This window comes from Chiloscyllium plagiosum, chromosome 11 (assembly GCF_004010195.1).
Source record: "Chiloscyllium plagiosum isolate BGI_BamShark_2017 chromosome 11, ASM401019v2, whole genome shotgun sequence".
NCBI classification, from domain to species: domain Eukaryota; kingdom Metazoa; phylum Chordata; class Chondrichthyes; order Orectolobiformes; family Hemiscylliidae; genus Chiloscyllium; species Chiloscyllium plagiosum.
The window spans coordinates 74,851,611-74,869,707 of NC_057720.1; the positions used below are offsets into that span (position 1 = coordinate 74,851,611).

General features: G+C 40.4%; 1 protein-coding gene across 3 annotated transcripts in view; it reads left to right on the forward strand.

The window, feature by feature from the left end:
* Positions 1-2,057: 2,057 nt before the first annotated feature.
* The window catches only part of LOC122554576 (regulator of G-protein signaling 8-like), a 41,463-nt gene continuing 25,423 nt past the window's right edge, over positions 2,058-18,097 (forward strand). Inside the window, exon 1 of one of the 3 annotated variants that reach the window (XM_043699825.1) lies at positions 2,058-2,360. In XM_043699825.1, the coding sequence (XP_043555760.1) occupies positions 2,244-2,360 (117 nt within the window). In that variant the 5' untranslated portion in view covers positions 2,058-2,243. Of the gene's footprint in view, positions 2,361-12,210; positions 12,331-18,097 lie in introns of those variants that run through there. The other 2 variants (XM_043699827.1, XM_043699826.1) reach the window with 2 other exon arrangements.

The following is an 18,097-nucleotide window of genomic DNA, read 5'->3' on the forward strand; positions in this document are numbered from 1 at the left end:
ATCCGCAGTTCTTTGTTTTTTGTAGGGGATTTTCTATGAGAATTGTTGATAGTTTCCTGGTCACCATTTCTGAGGCTAACATTCAATTGCAGATTTCATTGGTTGGATTTAAAATGCCACGAGCTACCATAGTGAGAATTAAACCTGCATCGTAACAGCCTCAGCCTGGACAGTTGGATTACTACACAATTCCCCCCTAGGACACCATCTCACCCTTAAACAGAAGGGAGTGAACAGCACAGAAAAGATAATAACACTCTTTCATGTTAAACCATGGCAACAGATTTGAGGTGCATGTTGCAACTGGTAAAAGGCAAATCTAAGCCCAAGGACAAAAACTTATTTTTCAGACAATTATTCTGTTGTTAGAGCACCCTTGACTTTGAGTTAACTGTTGTGGACTGAACCTACACTTTAAGTACATAATCCAAGTTTAGGCTTCACTGTAGGACTGAGAGAAATAAAAAGTTTTGATTGCATGTTCAACTGAAGCCTCCCCTCCCTGTGAATGTACAGAGAAAGATCCCACAGCACAGTCCAAAAAAGAGCAGGGTTATCCTGGCAAACATTTAAACTGGTCATTGAGAAGCAAAACGAAATGTTGGAAATATCCATCAGGTCAGATGACATCAAAGGAGAGCGACAATATCTGATGATATTTCAGATCAATAAGCTATCATCAGAACTGGGAAAAGTTTATTGGCTTGAGAAATTGATGTTTTCTGTATCTCTGTTTGTGAGGTTAGTGTAGCCCATGAAATCTGTACTCTGTGGAGGGTGTTTGAGTGGACAGATGAGTCACTTCCAAACTGTTTGACAGGAAATGTTGGATTTGTAGATAGTCATAGATTACACATTCCCAGGGAGCATTCCCCAGGTTTCTAATCCACTACTAGCATGGAGATAATGGGCTGAAGGACCTCCTTCTGTGCCATGATCAATCTGTGATTCTATGATTTTTTTTAGTCAGCTTTGAAGACTCGATTCGAAACCACTGCACTGTAAACGCAATGGGTGGGTTTTGTCCCTATTTTCTTTTCATAGTTAGATATTGTTCCGCATCGTATCAGTTTGGGTGTGTGTTCAGATGCAGGGAGCTGGCTGCAGTTTTTATCATGGAGGTGCAAACTTGGTGCTGCCTCCTCATTGATCTAACTATAGTTTTATTATGAATGCAGTCCATGGAATTGGCTACTTCAGTACTCAGCAAGGGCTTGGGTAACCAGCAAATCTGTATTTCACACCCAATGGGTTAAACATGAACTTGTACCGTCTTGTGAAGCATCAAAAGTGAATCGACGGCTCATTCATCTCCCTCCCTTTTTTTTAAGTTAAGCAAAGTGGCAATGAGTGGGGAGAGATGTAAAATGAGTTGCTAACACGCCATTCGGTTTTACACGAGGGATATAGAGTCAATATTACCCTCAAATTCCCCGCTCGTTCCACGTGAAATTCTAGCATAAGGAGCAGAGAATTTAGAACCAGGAAACGTCTGCTAAAAACCCACTTTTATAATATTGTTGCAATACTATTTATTTATATTCACATTGGTATAATTTTACATCTATAAGAATATATAAGTAACCTTTGTTTTAAACAAATAACAATTATGAGTCTCAATGTACTTCAGCTTATAAAAAGATCTGAAGTTAAACATATCATCCTAGCTGTAATAAGAAATAAGGATGCCTTCAGGTTTTGAGTTTAAACTTGGAGTACAGTTTACTGTATATGTTGACTATGCAGCTTTCTATTGTTCAAAATTATTTTATTCTAGCCGAGACAATTACTTGGAAAGCTGAAAGGGCTTGCCAAAAATTTTAAGAATATGCAAACTCCCATAAAAGAACCTTTCAATGCATTTCTCAGCCAGAGACTGGGCTTTAATCTCCAGAATCAAAAGACTAAAATAAATGCCTTCTCATGTAGACCTTTTCAATCTTTCCCCTCTCTTATCTCTCAGCTGCAAGCTGAACCACCTTAGCACAAGCAGAAAGCCTCCCTTCCTCCTTCTTCTCCCTTCCCCCTCCCGTGCCAGATAAATTTTGTATGTATTCTAAGGCTCTGAATGCAGTACTGTCTCGAACAAGGACACAGAAGGAGCTTGGTACTGGGTCTGCCCTCAGAGACTGCAGGAGCCAACAATAGCTAGAGCTTGTTAGGATGCAAGACTGGCATACGGGCTGCTCCCCCAGTGAGACTTAAGTAGAGACAGAGCAAGCAATCTGGCTTTACAAGATCTGATGTACCAAGAGATACCTGACAGTTTTATTCAGAGCATTCCTGCTCCAGTGCCGACCACCGACTGTAAGAAAAGCCATTTTAGAGCTTCATTTACATTGTTTGCAAGTGCCAGAAAGGTAAGCGTTACGCATTAATTACTGCCTTGCAGTCTTTCAGTGTGAATTCAAATGTGATATTACTGTAGGAGATAGTCCTTTACTAAGATAATCCTTTATTAATGTAAAATAATGTATAACAACAAACCTCTGACAGACTCCACTTCTTCTGTTACACCTTGCTTGGTACGAATAATATCTATTCATTTTTCAATCTAACATGGATGAATCTTGGAATGCTGACTTTGCTTATTTTTCTTCTTGCATTTGTTAATATAAATCATAAAAGCAAACTAATTAGATGCTTGACAGCATAGTGGATAATGGATCTTAATTAAATAGCTTTCTTTAAGAAATCAAAATAAATATTGTGTATCTGAATGTATATTTTTAAATAATCTTTTGGATTCATTTCACCTCATTCTGTGCAATGGCAAAAATGCACTAATATAGATCACCCGTACTTACTGGCCTTCTGAGAAAATAAGGCAATGCACATTTGAAGTCAGACTAATACAATCTAAATATGCAGACTGGCATCACTCATCTATTAATTAGAAATGAACAGCTGGAATGAATTGTGTAATGTTTCCCTACTGTTGTCTGAATGAGCATAAAAACAAACTTGGTGTTTAGTGTACTGTTTATCAAGACTTAATGAGACTCCCACTCTAAGCTGGGTTGTCCAGGTCTGTATCAAACATGCTTAAAATTTTGAAAAGAGTGGCTTATTTCAGGCAGTGGCCAGGACCGATTCTCAGATCCCAGTTACATTTACCCTGGCCATCATAGGCAAACACACATGGATTTCCAGAGAGTAAAGAACTTGCATATATACACTACTAACAAACACAAGGACATCACAACTCCTTTTCAACTCTATGCACTGTTCCAACATTGGAAAAATAACAGCCAATTTGCACATAATGGGGTTCCTGAGGTGACAATGCAGTAAATTTCTAGATAATACTTTTTATTATTGAAGTAATATTGACTGGATAAAATATATTTATGTTACTATGGGGAGAATATCCTTCTGTTCTTTTGATATTGGCTCTGGTACGTCAAGTGGATGGGGAGACAGGGCCTTGGATTAACTTCTCATCAAAGATATGGAGGTGTCTGTATTGGACTGGGGTGGACAAAGTTAAAAATCACACAACACCAGGTTATAGTCCAACAGGTTTATTTGGAAGTACAAGCTTTTGGACCACTGCGCCAGACCAGCTACCTGACAAAGGAGGGGCACCCCGAAAGCTTGTACTTCCAAATAAACCTGTTGGACTACAACCTGGTGTTGTGTGACTTTTAACCCTCTTCAAAGAGACAGCACAGCCTCTCTCAATATTGCACTGGGCTATCAGCTTGCATGATGTGTTTTAATTGTCTGCAATGGGGCCTGAGCCCATCATTTCCCTGACTCACGGGTAAGAATGCTGCCAACTGAGCCAAGACTGACATTCAGAAGGTGAGAGCATGTAGAACTGAATAAAATGCAGGTGCACACCAAAGGTGAAGCACACCTTCACCTAGCATGGCATTTAACCATACAGCTGCCAGACCACACCCGACAACAGTTCAACCAGGCACTCGTTAACCTCTACATAAGTTCCACTGAAGTGCGCAAATGACAGAGCTTTGGTTTGTGAAAAGTAAATGAACGGTCTTTGTGGAAGTAACCCTCGCTTGGTAACAACCAAAGCAACCAGTATTTATTAATAGTACTGCATGGGAAAAATGAGAAAATTCCAACACAGTTACAAACTGTTATTTTTAACCCCCTGCCCCCAACACCAAAATAACAGTTGATAAAGTGAAATTGCTTCACAGCTAAAGCATTGCCACAACGCAAGGCTAGATTATGAGGCAGTGCTTTGGCAGACGAGCTGCTCTGGAATAAATCCCACTGTTATAACTCTAGGGCTATTAACATTCTCAGCTCTGGCTTTCTCAAAAGGAAAACAAATGGCTGAGTTTCTGAGTGATGGAGCATATCATCATTGAGACATCTGCACAGCGTTCCATCCTGTTCGATTTACAGAACCTTTTCAACCCAACTCTGATTGCATTCACTGCACTTGGTCCACTGCCTGCACAACGTACTCATTCAAAGCAAAAGGGGATGATTTGATTACATTCAGAGGCTTTCACACAGATCATCTCTGCCACTCTTTCCAACTGTGTTGCTTCCAGTCATTTGCATCCTTCACATGCTTAACTCCAATTCTTGTCTTTTCTAAAAAGTTTGTCAAACATCTTAATTTATGAGAGCTTTATACTGAAACTTAACGTGGTCAAATTAATTTACTCCTGAACTTTCAGCTTGATCTCCTCTTTAACTGCCTCCTCTCCCATCAACGACCATGCTTTGTTCATGGTTTTTTTGCAAAGCCTCGATCACCACCCTTCACTGGCTGTGCACCGTGACTTGGCCTTTGAAACATTCACAGTGTGGCCAACAGCCTCTCTGACTTTGTTCTCTTGTATGTGGGCGGTACTCAGTCTCTGCTGAATGCCTCCGCTGAAAGCTGTGACAGGAACTCAGTAAATTGAGAATCCCGAGTGTCCACTGTATTGTGCAAAAGTGTACATTCATGAGGTTCAAAACAGCATAGGTCATCTGGAGCATATAACACAGGATATAATAGCTTGATTAAAGCTGGACCTTTTTACATGATGCTTAAGTAAATACATTCTCCATTTCATAAGGTTACATTAAGCCATTATATTGTTAAAGTTAACTTTACCGGTTAATGACATTTGCGTTGGCGTCAGATGGATAACAACCATTTATACAAAGGTGTCCTTTAAGGTGAACTGGCTACTGGATCACAACCTGCTAAGCATCTATACCTTTGCTTCAAAGACTACTGCAAGTAAGGTATGAAGATACTTTACAATGATACAGCCAACTGGGAGACAGCTCGTGAAGGCTATTGCCTGTGAGGGCCGACTATTTGAAAGGGCAATGGAAAAGGAGGGCAGGAGCAAAAACCCAGCTGGTCCAAGAGAGGATCTGGAAAAGTCAGAGGCCAGCAGATCATGCACCTTCTCAGCCTACTATCTTGTCCGGCATTGCAGAGATACCTGAATTGGGCTCCTAAATTACACCATGCAATGTTCAACACAAAAGTGACCATCATGGCACAAACCATCATCTTACAAGATGGAAGTTGCCTCTTGCTTAGATATGAAGGTGTTGGTGCTGGACTGGAGTAGATAAGGTCAGAAGTCACATGACACCAGGTTATAGTTCGTCAGGTTTATTTGCTATCACGAGCTTTCGAAGCGTTGCTGCTCCATCAGGTGAAGTGTTTTTTGCTTAGTTGGTTATTTTGTTGATGCAAAACTCTCTTATCTGCAAAGTAATTCTGCTCTGGTCTCAAAGATAGCTCAGCATGATCCTATTGAGATCCAAAGGATTAAGGAAACAGTTTGTGATCTTACCAAGCTATAAACAGGAATAAAATCATCTTGGGACTATGTACATCACTGGCTCTTTCACTTTTGATGGTTAACACCCCATCTGAGTGCAGTCACCATGCATTGTGTACTTAGTCTAAATGCAGGATTGTATTTATCTGCAATTGTTTTGTCTCATATCTTTGATAAGCCAGCTAAGTGTCTTAAATGTAGACAAAAGCAGAGGAATTTCAGACAAACAAATGAGCTAGTGCACTGTTTATATCTGCAAAATGAGATTTCAAATCAATTTTGTTCTCCAATCAGAAAAGGCTAAATGATCCCAGTAGTTGCCATCTGCACTGCCAATCAAAACTTGTGAAAGAAGAAATGATATAGTCAGTGTACATCATAAATCTCAAGCATTTGCCTCATTTGCAAGGTGATACATTCCATTCCTCCTGAGCTTCTCACATCTTGACTTGCTAATGTGCTTCTTCCTGAGAAGATATTGACGCACTATGAATTCATGAACAGATGAACTCATCTTTGTAATATAATGTAATAACAGGTTATGTAGGAGTCCTCACATAAATGTAACTCATTCTACACTTCACGGATGAGCTGCTGGACACCATCAAATGGTAACAACTTTCCTCACAAATCTCTTTGTACAGAATAAAAAGTGCCAGACCTGTCAGATAAGCCACGATTGAATCACATGGCAATAAATTGACAAAATTAAATGTCTAATTTGTGACTTGTCCAAAACAAGAAGCATTTCTCTACATCTAGCCCATGGCCTCTTTCATTATCTTAACCATAATCCATTAGGCCACTTTCAGCCTTCTCGGTTCCAGAGGAGAGAGACATCAGTTGTTCTGCCTAACCTGCCAAACAGTTTTGATGTAATTCATGGAGATTTATTGCGCAGTCTGTGGATTTTTTATAAGGTAAAATCTCCAGCTGTGCACAGTACTAGATATATCTACCTCACTCTTCTGGATGCACTGGCTTCTATTTCATTAGATTTTCACTGTTTCCACACCCTTTTAATGTGGGTGCTGCTGTTCTTAGAGTTTCAATGAGCACAAATTAGTTGCTGTGTTCATAACACCCAAAATACTTGCCTGAAGATGTGAAAGGTGCTGTATAAATGTGCATCTTCTTTGCTTTCTCTTTAACTGTCGAACAAGCACTTGATGGATAATGTAATCTCTCCATTTGACAGCAGGGAGTATCAAAGCCCAAGTCCACTCTATCCTCAAGCTATAGGGACACTGGTTAAGAGTCAGGTTCACAAGTGCTAACTGATCTCTCGTCTCCCTGCCCCGGGGTAATCGAAAGGCCATCTCAGTTATGGATGGGATCAGCCAGTTCAGCACAGGCTTTAGACCAAGCGTTAGCAACCATCTAGAATTGCATCAAAAGCCTTTTATCTTCATCTCTGACTGTGGACAGTGAATGTCAGTGGATTATTTAGCAGTGAAGGGTATCAGAGTTAAGCTCATTTCTGTTCTGGAACGTATGCACACTTGCCAGCGAGAATCACAAAATACCAACCTGAGGTGGAAATAATCCCTGATCTAGTGTTCAAATTTCAAAGTAACTGTTAGAATTTTATACAGTTTGAAGTAAATAAAAAGGGCCGACTTAATTACAAAACTATTGAACAATTTGTGAACTCAAATGACCAAATAAACATTAACTGCAGGAGCAGAATGCAGAAGCTTACATCATATCTAGGTCACATTTGCATTACAAAAACACCACATTTTTGACACAGTGCTCATGGGACTACGCATGACTTGTCATTTCTATTGCTTGCACATAGTAAAACACTATAGACTGTCATCTTTCAGTGCAGGGCTGAGATCTTTAGACACTGCAACGCCACATGACCAAGCAAAAGAATTCTCCAATTAATCTTGAAATCAGGAGGAGTATGATGAAGAGCAAGGAAACATGGAAGTGTGATATCTTCCAGCGTTTGAGGCATTAGCCAGAATGATATCCCTGTTCTTCTTCAAAGTAGCCATGTTCTGTCTCTTTCATCCTCACAAACAGATAGTTGGGAGATGGCACCACTCCCTCAAGGACTGCAACGGTACAAGGAGGCAGCTCCCAATTAACTGTTCTGAAGAAGGGGCATTGCCAAAATGCTAACTGCTTTCTCTCCACATATACTGCCCAGACCTGCTGAGTTTCTTCAGTAACTTCTGCTTTCGTTTCACCACCATTTTCTTCAGGCCAAGGCGTATAAGCAATGAGCATTGGGACAGGCAGCAACACTCACAAATCAGGAATAATTTTTTTTTTAATTGCAGCACTCCCTTGGCAATATAATGGTGCATCAGACTTAACTTTTTGCACTTGAAACTGGAACCGTGTGACTGAACCAATTAAGCTGTGGCTGAGAGAACAAAAAAAAATTCTTGACAACTTTTCTTTTCCCATTCTAGCACCTAGACCTGGAAAGCAGGCAAATCTATGTCGAATGAAACAGCAAGATGGAGGCCATTCAGCCCATCTTGCCTGTGCCTGTTCTCAAGAAATACTATCCAATTTCTCCTACTATCACACATGGAGGAAGAAAGCAATGGCTAGTTGGTCCTCTACTTGAAGTTAAATGTTTAAGTAAATGTAATGGTGACAAAGCAAGCTCCTGGTCGACGTGAAAAAATTAGAAAGAAGATAAATCCTCGCCACTCAGTGAAAGAAATATTTAGATTCACATAAATATGCCATCAATTTGAATAAAAAATAGTTTATATTGTAGCTGTTGAAACCAGGCTGTCATCTCTCTTACAAGACAGAGTGCTTCAACTGCTTGGCTTTTTTTAAGTGGAATGTATGGGGTGTTACATAATTGTTGAATGAGTAATGATACAGAAAAGGCTTGCACCATTGTAGATACAGTAATTCGTGACTGAGTGATCTAACCTGCAAATTGCTGCTTAACCCAGACTCGGAGAACATGGAATGAATTGTATTTAGGGAAATCCAATTGTTAACGCTCAGAAACAGAGGTGGTCTTTGTGGAAAATTACATCAAACCTGCGTGATTTGGACCATCAAGGCATTTGACTTACAGTCATCTGATTACCACTGGGTAAGTAGAAGGGCCAACATGGGCAGAAATAAAAGAGCTTTAGAAGAAGTCTATCTCAGCAATGCTAGGGGCATCATTAAAACATCAGGGCCTAAAAGTGACTAAGAGATTGTCTGTGTAGTTCATACTTCCAACGTTAAAAGGTCAGGCTTAATTGCTGAGATTATTCTAGTTAACCACCTATGTTCGCATAGAAACTGCAAGAACAACACAAACATTTGCACACTTCAAAATAAATGCTGCCGTAGTCTATAAAACTCTCTGTGTTTTACTGGGATGAGTTTGATTGCAGATGCAGGTAACCTTGCAGAACCATCTCTTTATGAATTACGTTGTGCTGTGCATTCATGTTTAGTTAAAGTGGTCTCGCTTTCTCATTAATATCACATATCATTAAGGCAACACTATGAAAGATTATGCAAATTTTAAAATCCCAAGGGGCTTGTTAGTGTGGCACATCTGCATTCTGGAGATCAATTCTCATGGGAAGATAAGTTTAATTAGCTCTGTACAGGAGTGTCCACAGATTGAGCTGAACATTTAGACATAAATTCAGTTTTACATGAGGCACTGCTTGTTGAATGCTCAATAAGTTCGCACTCTGGCCATGATACTATAGAGGTGATGACATTTTCGGTTTGCCAAATCCAAATACAAAGGTAGAAAATCATTCTTCATGTTATGTTTAACTGTTTGTCGATTGAAGCAGTTACAATGAGGTGATGAGTTATGTTTCTTCCAATCTTTATATTCCCTGCAAGTACTGCTTTATTAAGGTGGAAATATCAATGATACTACATAGGCATATGTTTGAATCAGACTCCTGGCCATGTGCAGCACAACATAAGAACATTGAATAAGGTGAACATTCAAACATATCCCAAAAATCTCACCACGGTCATTCTACAAATTCTACTTGGTTTCCTCAATTTCTGAAAGGAATATTAGATCAGGAGGAGACTTTCTATGTCTGGTTCCCTTTAAACATCCAACACCAGTCCTTCTCTAACCTCAAGCATGTAGGCAGAACAAGAGAGGTTTCAGATGACCAACTGATCTGACCTTGTTCACTCTCACTTACTGGCACAAAAAAGCTCACCACAAATTAATTGAATTCAAGGAAACTGAATATTCTGTTACCTTTAGTGCCTAAATGTGAGAAATGTATTTATGTACATTTTTAAATTAAATAACATAAATTGATAACTCATGTCAGAAACAAAGAAGACGTGTTCCGATTGTGAGCATTTATGCTGCTAGAGAAGACATGTATTTGAAACTTGGTAGTATGTGTTACAAGATCATCACAGTGGGATGACAATCATCTGGGAAACTAACTTACACTCGTCATCAAACATAATCAACAGAAATGTAACTCTTATTTAGAAAACTACATTGTTGTTGCTCAAAGTTATGACAATTTATGCTGCTGATAGGAATTGAGTTTAGTTCTGTGATACCATCCTGGGTTGGTTGGTCTGACCTCCTGTGTGGCCTTGGCTGGAGTTGTACACTAGCGACCAACTCTTGGGCCATCTGGACCCTGAAGGATCTTGACAGATCACCAATCGTCCAGGTATTACACTTGGAGAACCACTGTCCTACAGGATCGTACAAACGGGTCCAGGCTCTGGCCAGAATAGTTAATCTCCTATTGAACCCAGAGCAAGGGTAGAGAGTGATCCTATTTCCTTCCATTTGTGCAGAATCAATAAGCAATAATGGTCTCGTTATTTGGCTGTTGGTGCACAGAAGAATAAGTCAACACAAAAGGAGTGACTAAAAAAAGTACAGTGGGCCTAAATGTCTTTGAACAACGTTGTGCATCAGGCTTCTTGCCTTGCTGCTGAGTTACACAACACACGATAAATTCATTTGTTTTGGTGGCATTAGCTGCTTTACGTTTTCAACAACAGTCACTGTGTCTAAGACCCTACTTGAAACATGTTTGCTTTTAACTCTTTGTCAGGGGAGCAATGTTGTATAAGGACACCATTTTGGTGACACACCTTCCAACAATGAATAACTGTGCTGAGCAGTTCATGTGTGCAGATTTTGTGATTAGAAACATTAAAAAGCACATGCACTTATTGAAATACTTGGTGTTTTTCATTTCCATAATGAGATCATTCCAAGGATTTAATCAACAGCGTCTCTAAAAATATAACCGCTTCAAGCAGCAACAGACCAACATTTGTGCAGATCAAAGCCTGGCTGGTCTTTCCAAATAATATTGCTGTTCACTCCAGATGTAGTGCCCTATTTTAGATAACATTAATTGTTTTCCCTGATGGAGTTGAGGAAACAAGCCATTCTGATTCATTGTATATTCCCAGCACAGTCCATCATGAAGGGACATGATTTTCAGTGAAAATCCATCCGCCAATTTCAGTAAGTGTATTCAGTGAGTGCTTGTAAACTCTGCACTTTGGAAATCAGGCCAGTGGTGCATACACACACAACATGGTCCTGAACTGATCCTTTATAGCGCATTCTTCCAAATCTGCCAAGCAAACCACTGTTTCACCTGGAAGGAGTATTTGGTGCCAATTTGGATAGCGAGAAGGGAATTGGTTCAAGGAGCAGTCTTTAACCTTCTGCATTTTGGAACCAGGGGATCACAGACAGAAAAGTGCTTTTGAAAAGTTGGATGCAAATATATTCTTGGTGTTGGCTTCAAGTTAGAGAGAGTGGAAATGGTGGGGACTCATCCATTGAATACAGGGGTTGGTGAGCAGACGGTGAGGGCAAGGGGAACACTATCATGGTTCAGGGACAGAGGATGGGGGTAAAGATAGAGCTGCTGAAAATGAAACAGACAAATTAAAATGAATTAAGGAGCCTTATCAACCACAGTGCAGGTTGACGTTGAGAAGTGTTAATGCTAAGGAAAAGGGAAACTATCAAATGTGCTAGCATAGAAGGTAATGTCACCAGAACAAATGTAACGGAGATTGGGAAACTTGCAGAGTGGAATGGGATGTGAGGAAGTGCTATCAAGGTATTTGTGAGTGAATATTGGTTGAGAGCTTATTGCCTTTAATGGAGACAGAAAGGGAAGAGTCAGAGATGGATTATGCCAAAGTGAAGGAAGGGGGGAAATTGAAAGCAAAATTGATTATATTTTACAGTTCAGCATAACAACAGAAAACAATGTTAGCATGCAGAAAATATTAGTGAGCAAGGGGTCCCAAGTAAGACTGGAACAGGGTATCTCCAAATAACCTACCACAAGGCACATTTCTGGGACACATGGCTACCCACAGCAAGATCTTTTGTTGTGTATGTTTTATCAGATTCTCCTTAAATGTCAATAACACTAACTGCTGAATACAATTCCCGGAGCTAACTCAGCACAGCACCGTTGCAATGCTCAACTGTGTTGCCTTGTAATACTGGACTAAAACAGTCTCTTTCCTGAAGTCCATTGACTGCTCATTTTTCAATCGCCCTCCAATTTTACTCCAGTCCTTTCAGGTAAAATACCTAATTTCTATTTTTCATTAATTCATTTGATGTGGGTGTTTCTGGCTGGGTCAGTCTTTGTTGCCCTCTCTGACTGCCCAGAGGGCAGTTAAGGGTCAACCAGATTGCTGTGTGGCTGGAGTCACATGTCGGTCAGACTGAGTGAGGAGGGCAGATACCTTTCTCTTACTGACCCAGTCTAGGTTTTACAACAATCAACACTGTTTACATGGCCAGCATTAGACTGGCGTTTAATTCCAGATGTTTATTGAATTCAAATTTCACCACCTGCCATCTGCTGATCATGGACGCCTGCAGTGTCCTCAGAGACGCAAGGCAAGAGGCCATTCTTCCAAACTGAGCTAAACAATTGAATGAGAAAGATCATCATATCCATTTCTCCACTAGCTACATCCATTGAAAGAAAGCTGCTGCATTAATATAGCACTTATATCCCAACATCATGCCATTCCAAAAAAACTTTGCCATCAATGAAGTAATTTTTGAAAGATAGTCACTGTTGTCAAATAATGTTTTCCAGAAATGAGTTACTGCATGGCAAGTAGAAGTGGCAACACTGTTAGATATTTACATATCCTAACACTTGAATAATTAGGTCAATTGCTGTGCCTACTGAAGCTGACAAAACCAACACTGACCACAAATTGTTTTTTTTAAATTTTTCACTGTAAAACGCAACAGGCAATGACTTTACCAGCTAAGTCATAGGGGAAGGAAAGAAGGAAGATTTACAGTGATTGTTCTTGAATATTGTTTGTTAGACATGGTCTGTAGGCAGATATGATGTTTCGATTAATACCATGCATAGTGTCATCAGCATTCACAAAGCCACTGGAACAACGTGTCATCATGATCCATTAAAATGTCTTTGATCATGCTACTTTAAGCTATCATTTCAGTTGTGACAAAAGATGAGGCCCCAGCAAGTGTCAACATCTCTCCTTGAGTATGACTGCAGTTTTATGGAGCTATTCACTAAGTATACTTTCCATTTAAGTGCAGAAGAGAAGAGCTGGAAAGATGCATCACCTTGACATTGGGTGAGATACAAGTGAAAGGTTCACCCATGCCCTTTGCGTGTAGGCAGTTTGATGAGACTTTTACAATTAAATTATACATTTCTAATGCAATGTGGCCAGTTAGCTCAGATGGCTAGTTTAGAATGCAGTGATGCCAACAGCTTGAACCAGCTGTGGTTACCGCAAAAGACTCTCCTTCTCAACCCACCAGTCAAGACCCTCTGACTTAACTCGTGTGCTGCCTTGACCTGAAAGATTGAGGGAAGTGTGTCGGGAGTTGTGCTGAAATTGTTTGGGGTCACAAGTCTGTCACGGTTGAGTAGCTGGCAGTGTGAGCGAGTGGCAAGATGTGGGTATGAGGATTCAGCAGTGCCACTTGTGTGAGGGCAAGGTGAAGCATATTAAGTACTGAATTATTTATTGAGATCATTGATAGACGAGTGTTGTGGCTGAGGTCAATTGAGCAGTAGTATTTACTGACCTTGATCACTCATGTGAGGTCACTGAGCCACAACATGGCACCTAGATCCTTGCAGTTTGGACCTTAGCATCTCTGTCACAGCCATTGGGTCCTACAACCAGACCCCAGTTCCCTAAGTTATTACAGTAACAGAGAGGATACCCAAATTTGTTCAGCTACCAGTTGAGGAAGAGGGATGAATTTGCTCCCCTTCTTTATTCACCCACCCCTTCAGGCGGTTACAATAAAGTTAAGTTACCAAGGAATTTCTCCCTGTTGATGCCTTTCTCCCTACCCGACTAACTTCTGTTTTAAAAGTAGCCAATTTCAACTTGGCTTTCTCAGGTTATAAAGTCATACAGCACAGAAATAGACCCTTTGGTTCAACTCATCTGTGCCGACCAAGTTTCCCAAATTAAATTAACCCCATTTGCTCACATTTGACCCATAGATCTCGAAAACGTTCCTATTTATGTCCCTGTCCAAATGCATTTTAGTCATGTAACCGTACCGACATCACTTCCTCTGGCAGTTCATTCCACAAAAGCACATATGCACCAACCCCTGTGTGAAGATGTTGCCCCTCAGTTCCCCTCTCACCTTAAACCTTGCCATCTAGTTTTGAATTCCCCTAGTCAAAGGAAAAGACCTTGGCCAATCACTTATCTATACCCCATAAGATTTTATAAACCTCCTATGCTCCAGAAAAAAAAGGCTCAGCCTATCCAGCCTCTCCCTGTAACTCAACCCTTACAGCTCCAGTAACATCCTTGTAAATATTTTTGTGCTCTTTCCAATTCAATAATATCCTTCCTGAACAAAGAAAACGAGTTATGTAGTGGCTAAAAATTTGAAAAAACAATGATGCAACACATTAATACACCGACTAAAAGTGAGAAATGAATCTGAAAAATGATAGAAGTTAAATGATATAAGAAAAGTCTCTTTGGAATTTTTATGAAGTGTAGTTTAGTGGAATCTTAATAGCTGGGAAGTTGATTTCAGGATTCTTGGCTTGCTAGGTTTGTTGTAATTGTTTTGTCCTGATTTCCTTTGATGGTGATTTACTGACGGCACTCAGAATTAGAGAACCTTTCCATTATCCTGTTCTCATTTGACTGGCTTGTTGGCTGACTTATAGCTCTCAGTCTTCTACCTGCATGACAGGAATGACTAGGAGGCAGTTCTTCATTTGTGACCTTCAAAGCACAATAATTCACGAACCCAGGCTATTACACATGAGGTCCTTAGACCACTGGTACACGCAAGCATCTCAGCTCACTAGCACATCTAGTGATTTTTAAAGACAGTTCTTATGTACTCTTTAAACAGGAAGATACAAAACATATCTCTGCAGTCTTCTCTCTCATCATGTTGACAATATGAGACACCTCCCAGGAGATTACAGATCAACTTGTAATGCATTTATCCCCTTTTTAAGTTCACCCCTTTGAAGCTTTCTCATTGGGTGTGACATTCCAAGGTCTCTCTCTCTCTCCAGTTCTGCCACTGAAATTACATTCATAGCTACTTTGATTGTATTTGTCCTCTTTTAAAAACACATGGTGGAATTAAAGTTTGATATATCCAAGGTGATGCAGGGTCATGGTGTTCTGAATGTGCATCCTGCCCTATTGCTTCTTCCATTCTTCACCTCCTGGACCATAGTCTCCAGTGCAGCTTCGGAAACTATCGAATTGTACTCTTTTCCATTTTGTGCCAATTCTGTGTGTTTCTGAGACCAGAATTAGCTGTAGAGTCACTTCCAGTCATAATCTATCCTGCATTTAGGAAGCAGTCTATGTAATCAGCCATAATCTACAAAGGATCATAGGCATTACTCTCCAGTCGAGAGATACAGTGATTATTTAGTTTGAGAGGTGGCATTCTGCATGAAGAGTGGAGTAAAGTAAGAAAGCAGACCGCTTACCATAGCTAGTACAGGATTGAATCTGTGCTGTTCGTGAGCAGCCAGAAGTTGTGGTCCATGTTGGTACGAATAACATAGGCAGAAAGAGAGATGAGGTCCTGCAAAGAGAATATAAGGGGTTGAATAGAAAGTTGAAAACCAGGACCTCTAGGAATTACTCCTTGTGCCATGTGCCAGTGAGATCAGAAAGAGAAAGATAATACAATTGAATGTGTAGCTAAAGAGCTGCTGTAGGAGAAACGGCTTCAGATATCTGGATCATTTGGGATCTCTTCCAGGGCAGAGGAACCTGTAAAAGAAGGATGGGTTGCACCTAAACTGGAGGGGCAGGAATATCATTACAGGGAGGTTTGCCAGTGTCTCTTGGGAATGTTTAAACTAGTGTGGCTGGATGGGAAGGTGCAAACCAGAACAATAGATCAACATGTAAAGTGATTGAGGAGAAGGTAGAGGTTAAGGCTGGTAAGTCTCATTGGAAGAATAGACAGGATTAGGTTAATGAATACATTGGGACTGGAGGTACGGAATATATTTATTTTGATGCAAGGAATATAACAGATAAAGCAGATGCATTTAGAATCTGGATTAGTACAGGGACTACGATATGGTAGCCATTACAGAAACCTAGTTGAGAGAAGGGCTGGACTGGCAGCTCAATGTTCTAGGGTTTTGATGTTTGAGGTGTGATAGAGAGAGATGTAAGAGGGAGGGCGAGGTTGAATGACTAATTAAGGAGACTGTCACAGCTACTCTAAGAGAGGACACCTTGGAGGGCTCATCCAGCAATGCAACAAGGGTCAAACTCAGGAATAAGGAAGGTGCAGTCACTACTCTGAGGTTATGCTATACGCCTTCCAATAACCTGTAGGAATTCGAGGAACAGATATGTAAGCAGATCAGCGAAAGATGTAAAAACAGTAGGGTTGATTTCAATTTCCCCAATTTTCACTGGCACTCTCTTAGACCCAGCAACTTAGAAGGAGCAGAATTTGTTAGATATATCCAGTAAGGATTCTGGAAACAATATGCAGATAGACCAACAAGGATCAGAGCTGTATTAAACTTTGTGTCGGGAATGAGCCTGGCCAGGTGATCAAAGTTTCAGTGGGGGAAGATTTGGGAACAGTCATCATAGTTCTATACATTTCAATATAGTTATGGAAAATGATCAAGACCTCAAGTGAAAATGGTAAGTTGGGGGGAAGGCTAATTGCAACAGTATTGGACAGGAATTGAAAAAATTGGATTGAGGGCAGCTGTTTGAAAGGATGTCCTTTAAAAGCCAGTTGACCAGAGTTCCGGACCAGCATATTCCCGTGAGGTTGAAAGATAAGGATGGCAAGGTTCAGGAACCTTGGATGACGAGAGTTGGTGTAAGATTAGTTAAAAAGGAAAAGGAAGCATATGTAAGGTTTAAGAAAGAGAAATCAAACAAGGCCCTTTAGGAGTATAAAGGAAGCAGAAAATAACTTGAAAAAGAAATTAGGAGGGCCAGAAAGGGCCAGGAAATTGTCTTGGCAAATAGGATTAAAGAGACTCCCAAGGCATTTTATAGTATATTAGGAGCAAAGAAGGCAGCTTGGGAAAGGGAAGGCCCATTCAAGGCCAGAGGATAGAATTTACACGTGGAGCTAGAGGAAGTAGGTGAAGTCCTTAATGAGTACTTCGCATCAGTATTCATCAAGGAGAAGGACATGGATGATGGTAAGATTAGGGAGGGGTATGTTGATGTTCAAAGACATGTCAATATTAAGAAGGAGGAGGTGTTGAGTGACTTGAAAACATTAAGGTAGATAAGTTCCCAGGACCTGATGGGATCTATCCTAAGATATTGAAGGAAGCAAGAGAGGAGATTCCTGGGGCCTTGAGAGAGATATTTGTGTTCTCTTTAGCCACAGATGAGGTCCTAGAAGACTGGAGTAGCCAATGTTGCTCCTCTGTTTATTAAGGGCAACAGGGATAATCAAGGAAATTAGGTATAAATCTGTGAGCCATACTTCAGTGTAGAGAAATTATTGCAGAAGGTTTTGGGGGCAGGATTTACTCACATTTGAAAAAGAATGGACTTTTTAGGGCTGCCCTGCTATGAGGTTTTTGAAGAAGTGTCGAAGATGATTTGTGAGGGTGGGGCAGTAGACATTGTCTCCATGGACGTTACTAAAGCATTTGGCAAAGTCCTTCATGGTAGGCTAGTCCAGAAGATGAAGTCACCTGGGGTCCATGGTGAATTGGTAAGATGGATATAGCATTGGCTTGGTTATAGAAGATAGAGTGTAGTTGTGGAGGAATGATTTACTGACTGAGGTCTGTGACCAGTGATGCTCTACAAGGAACTGAGACCTCTGTTAT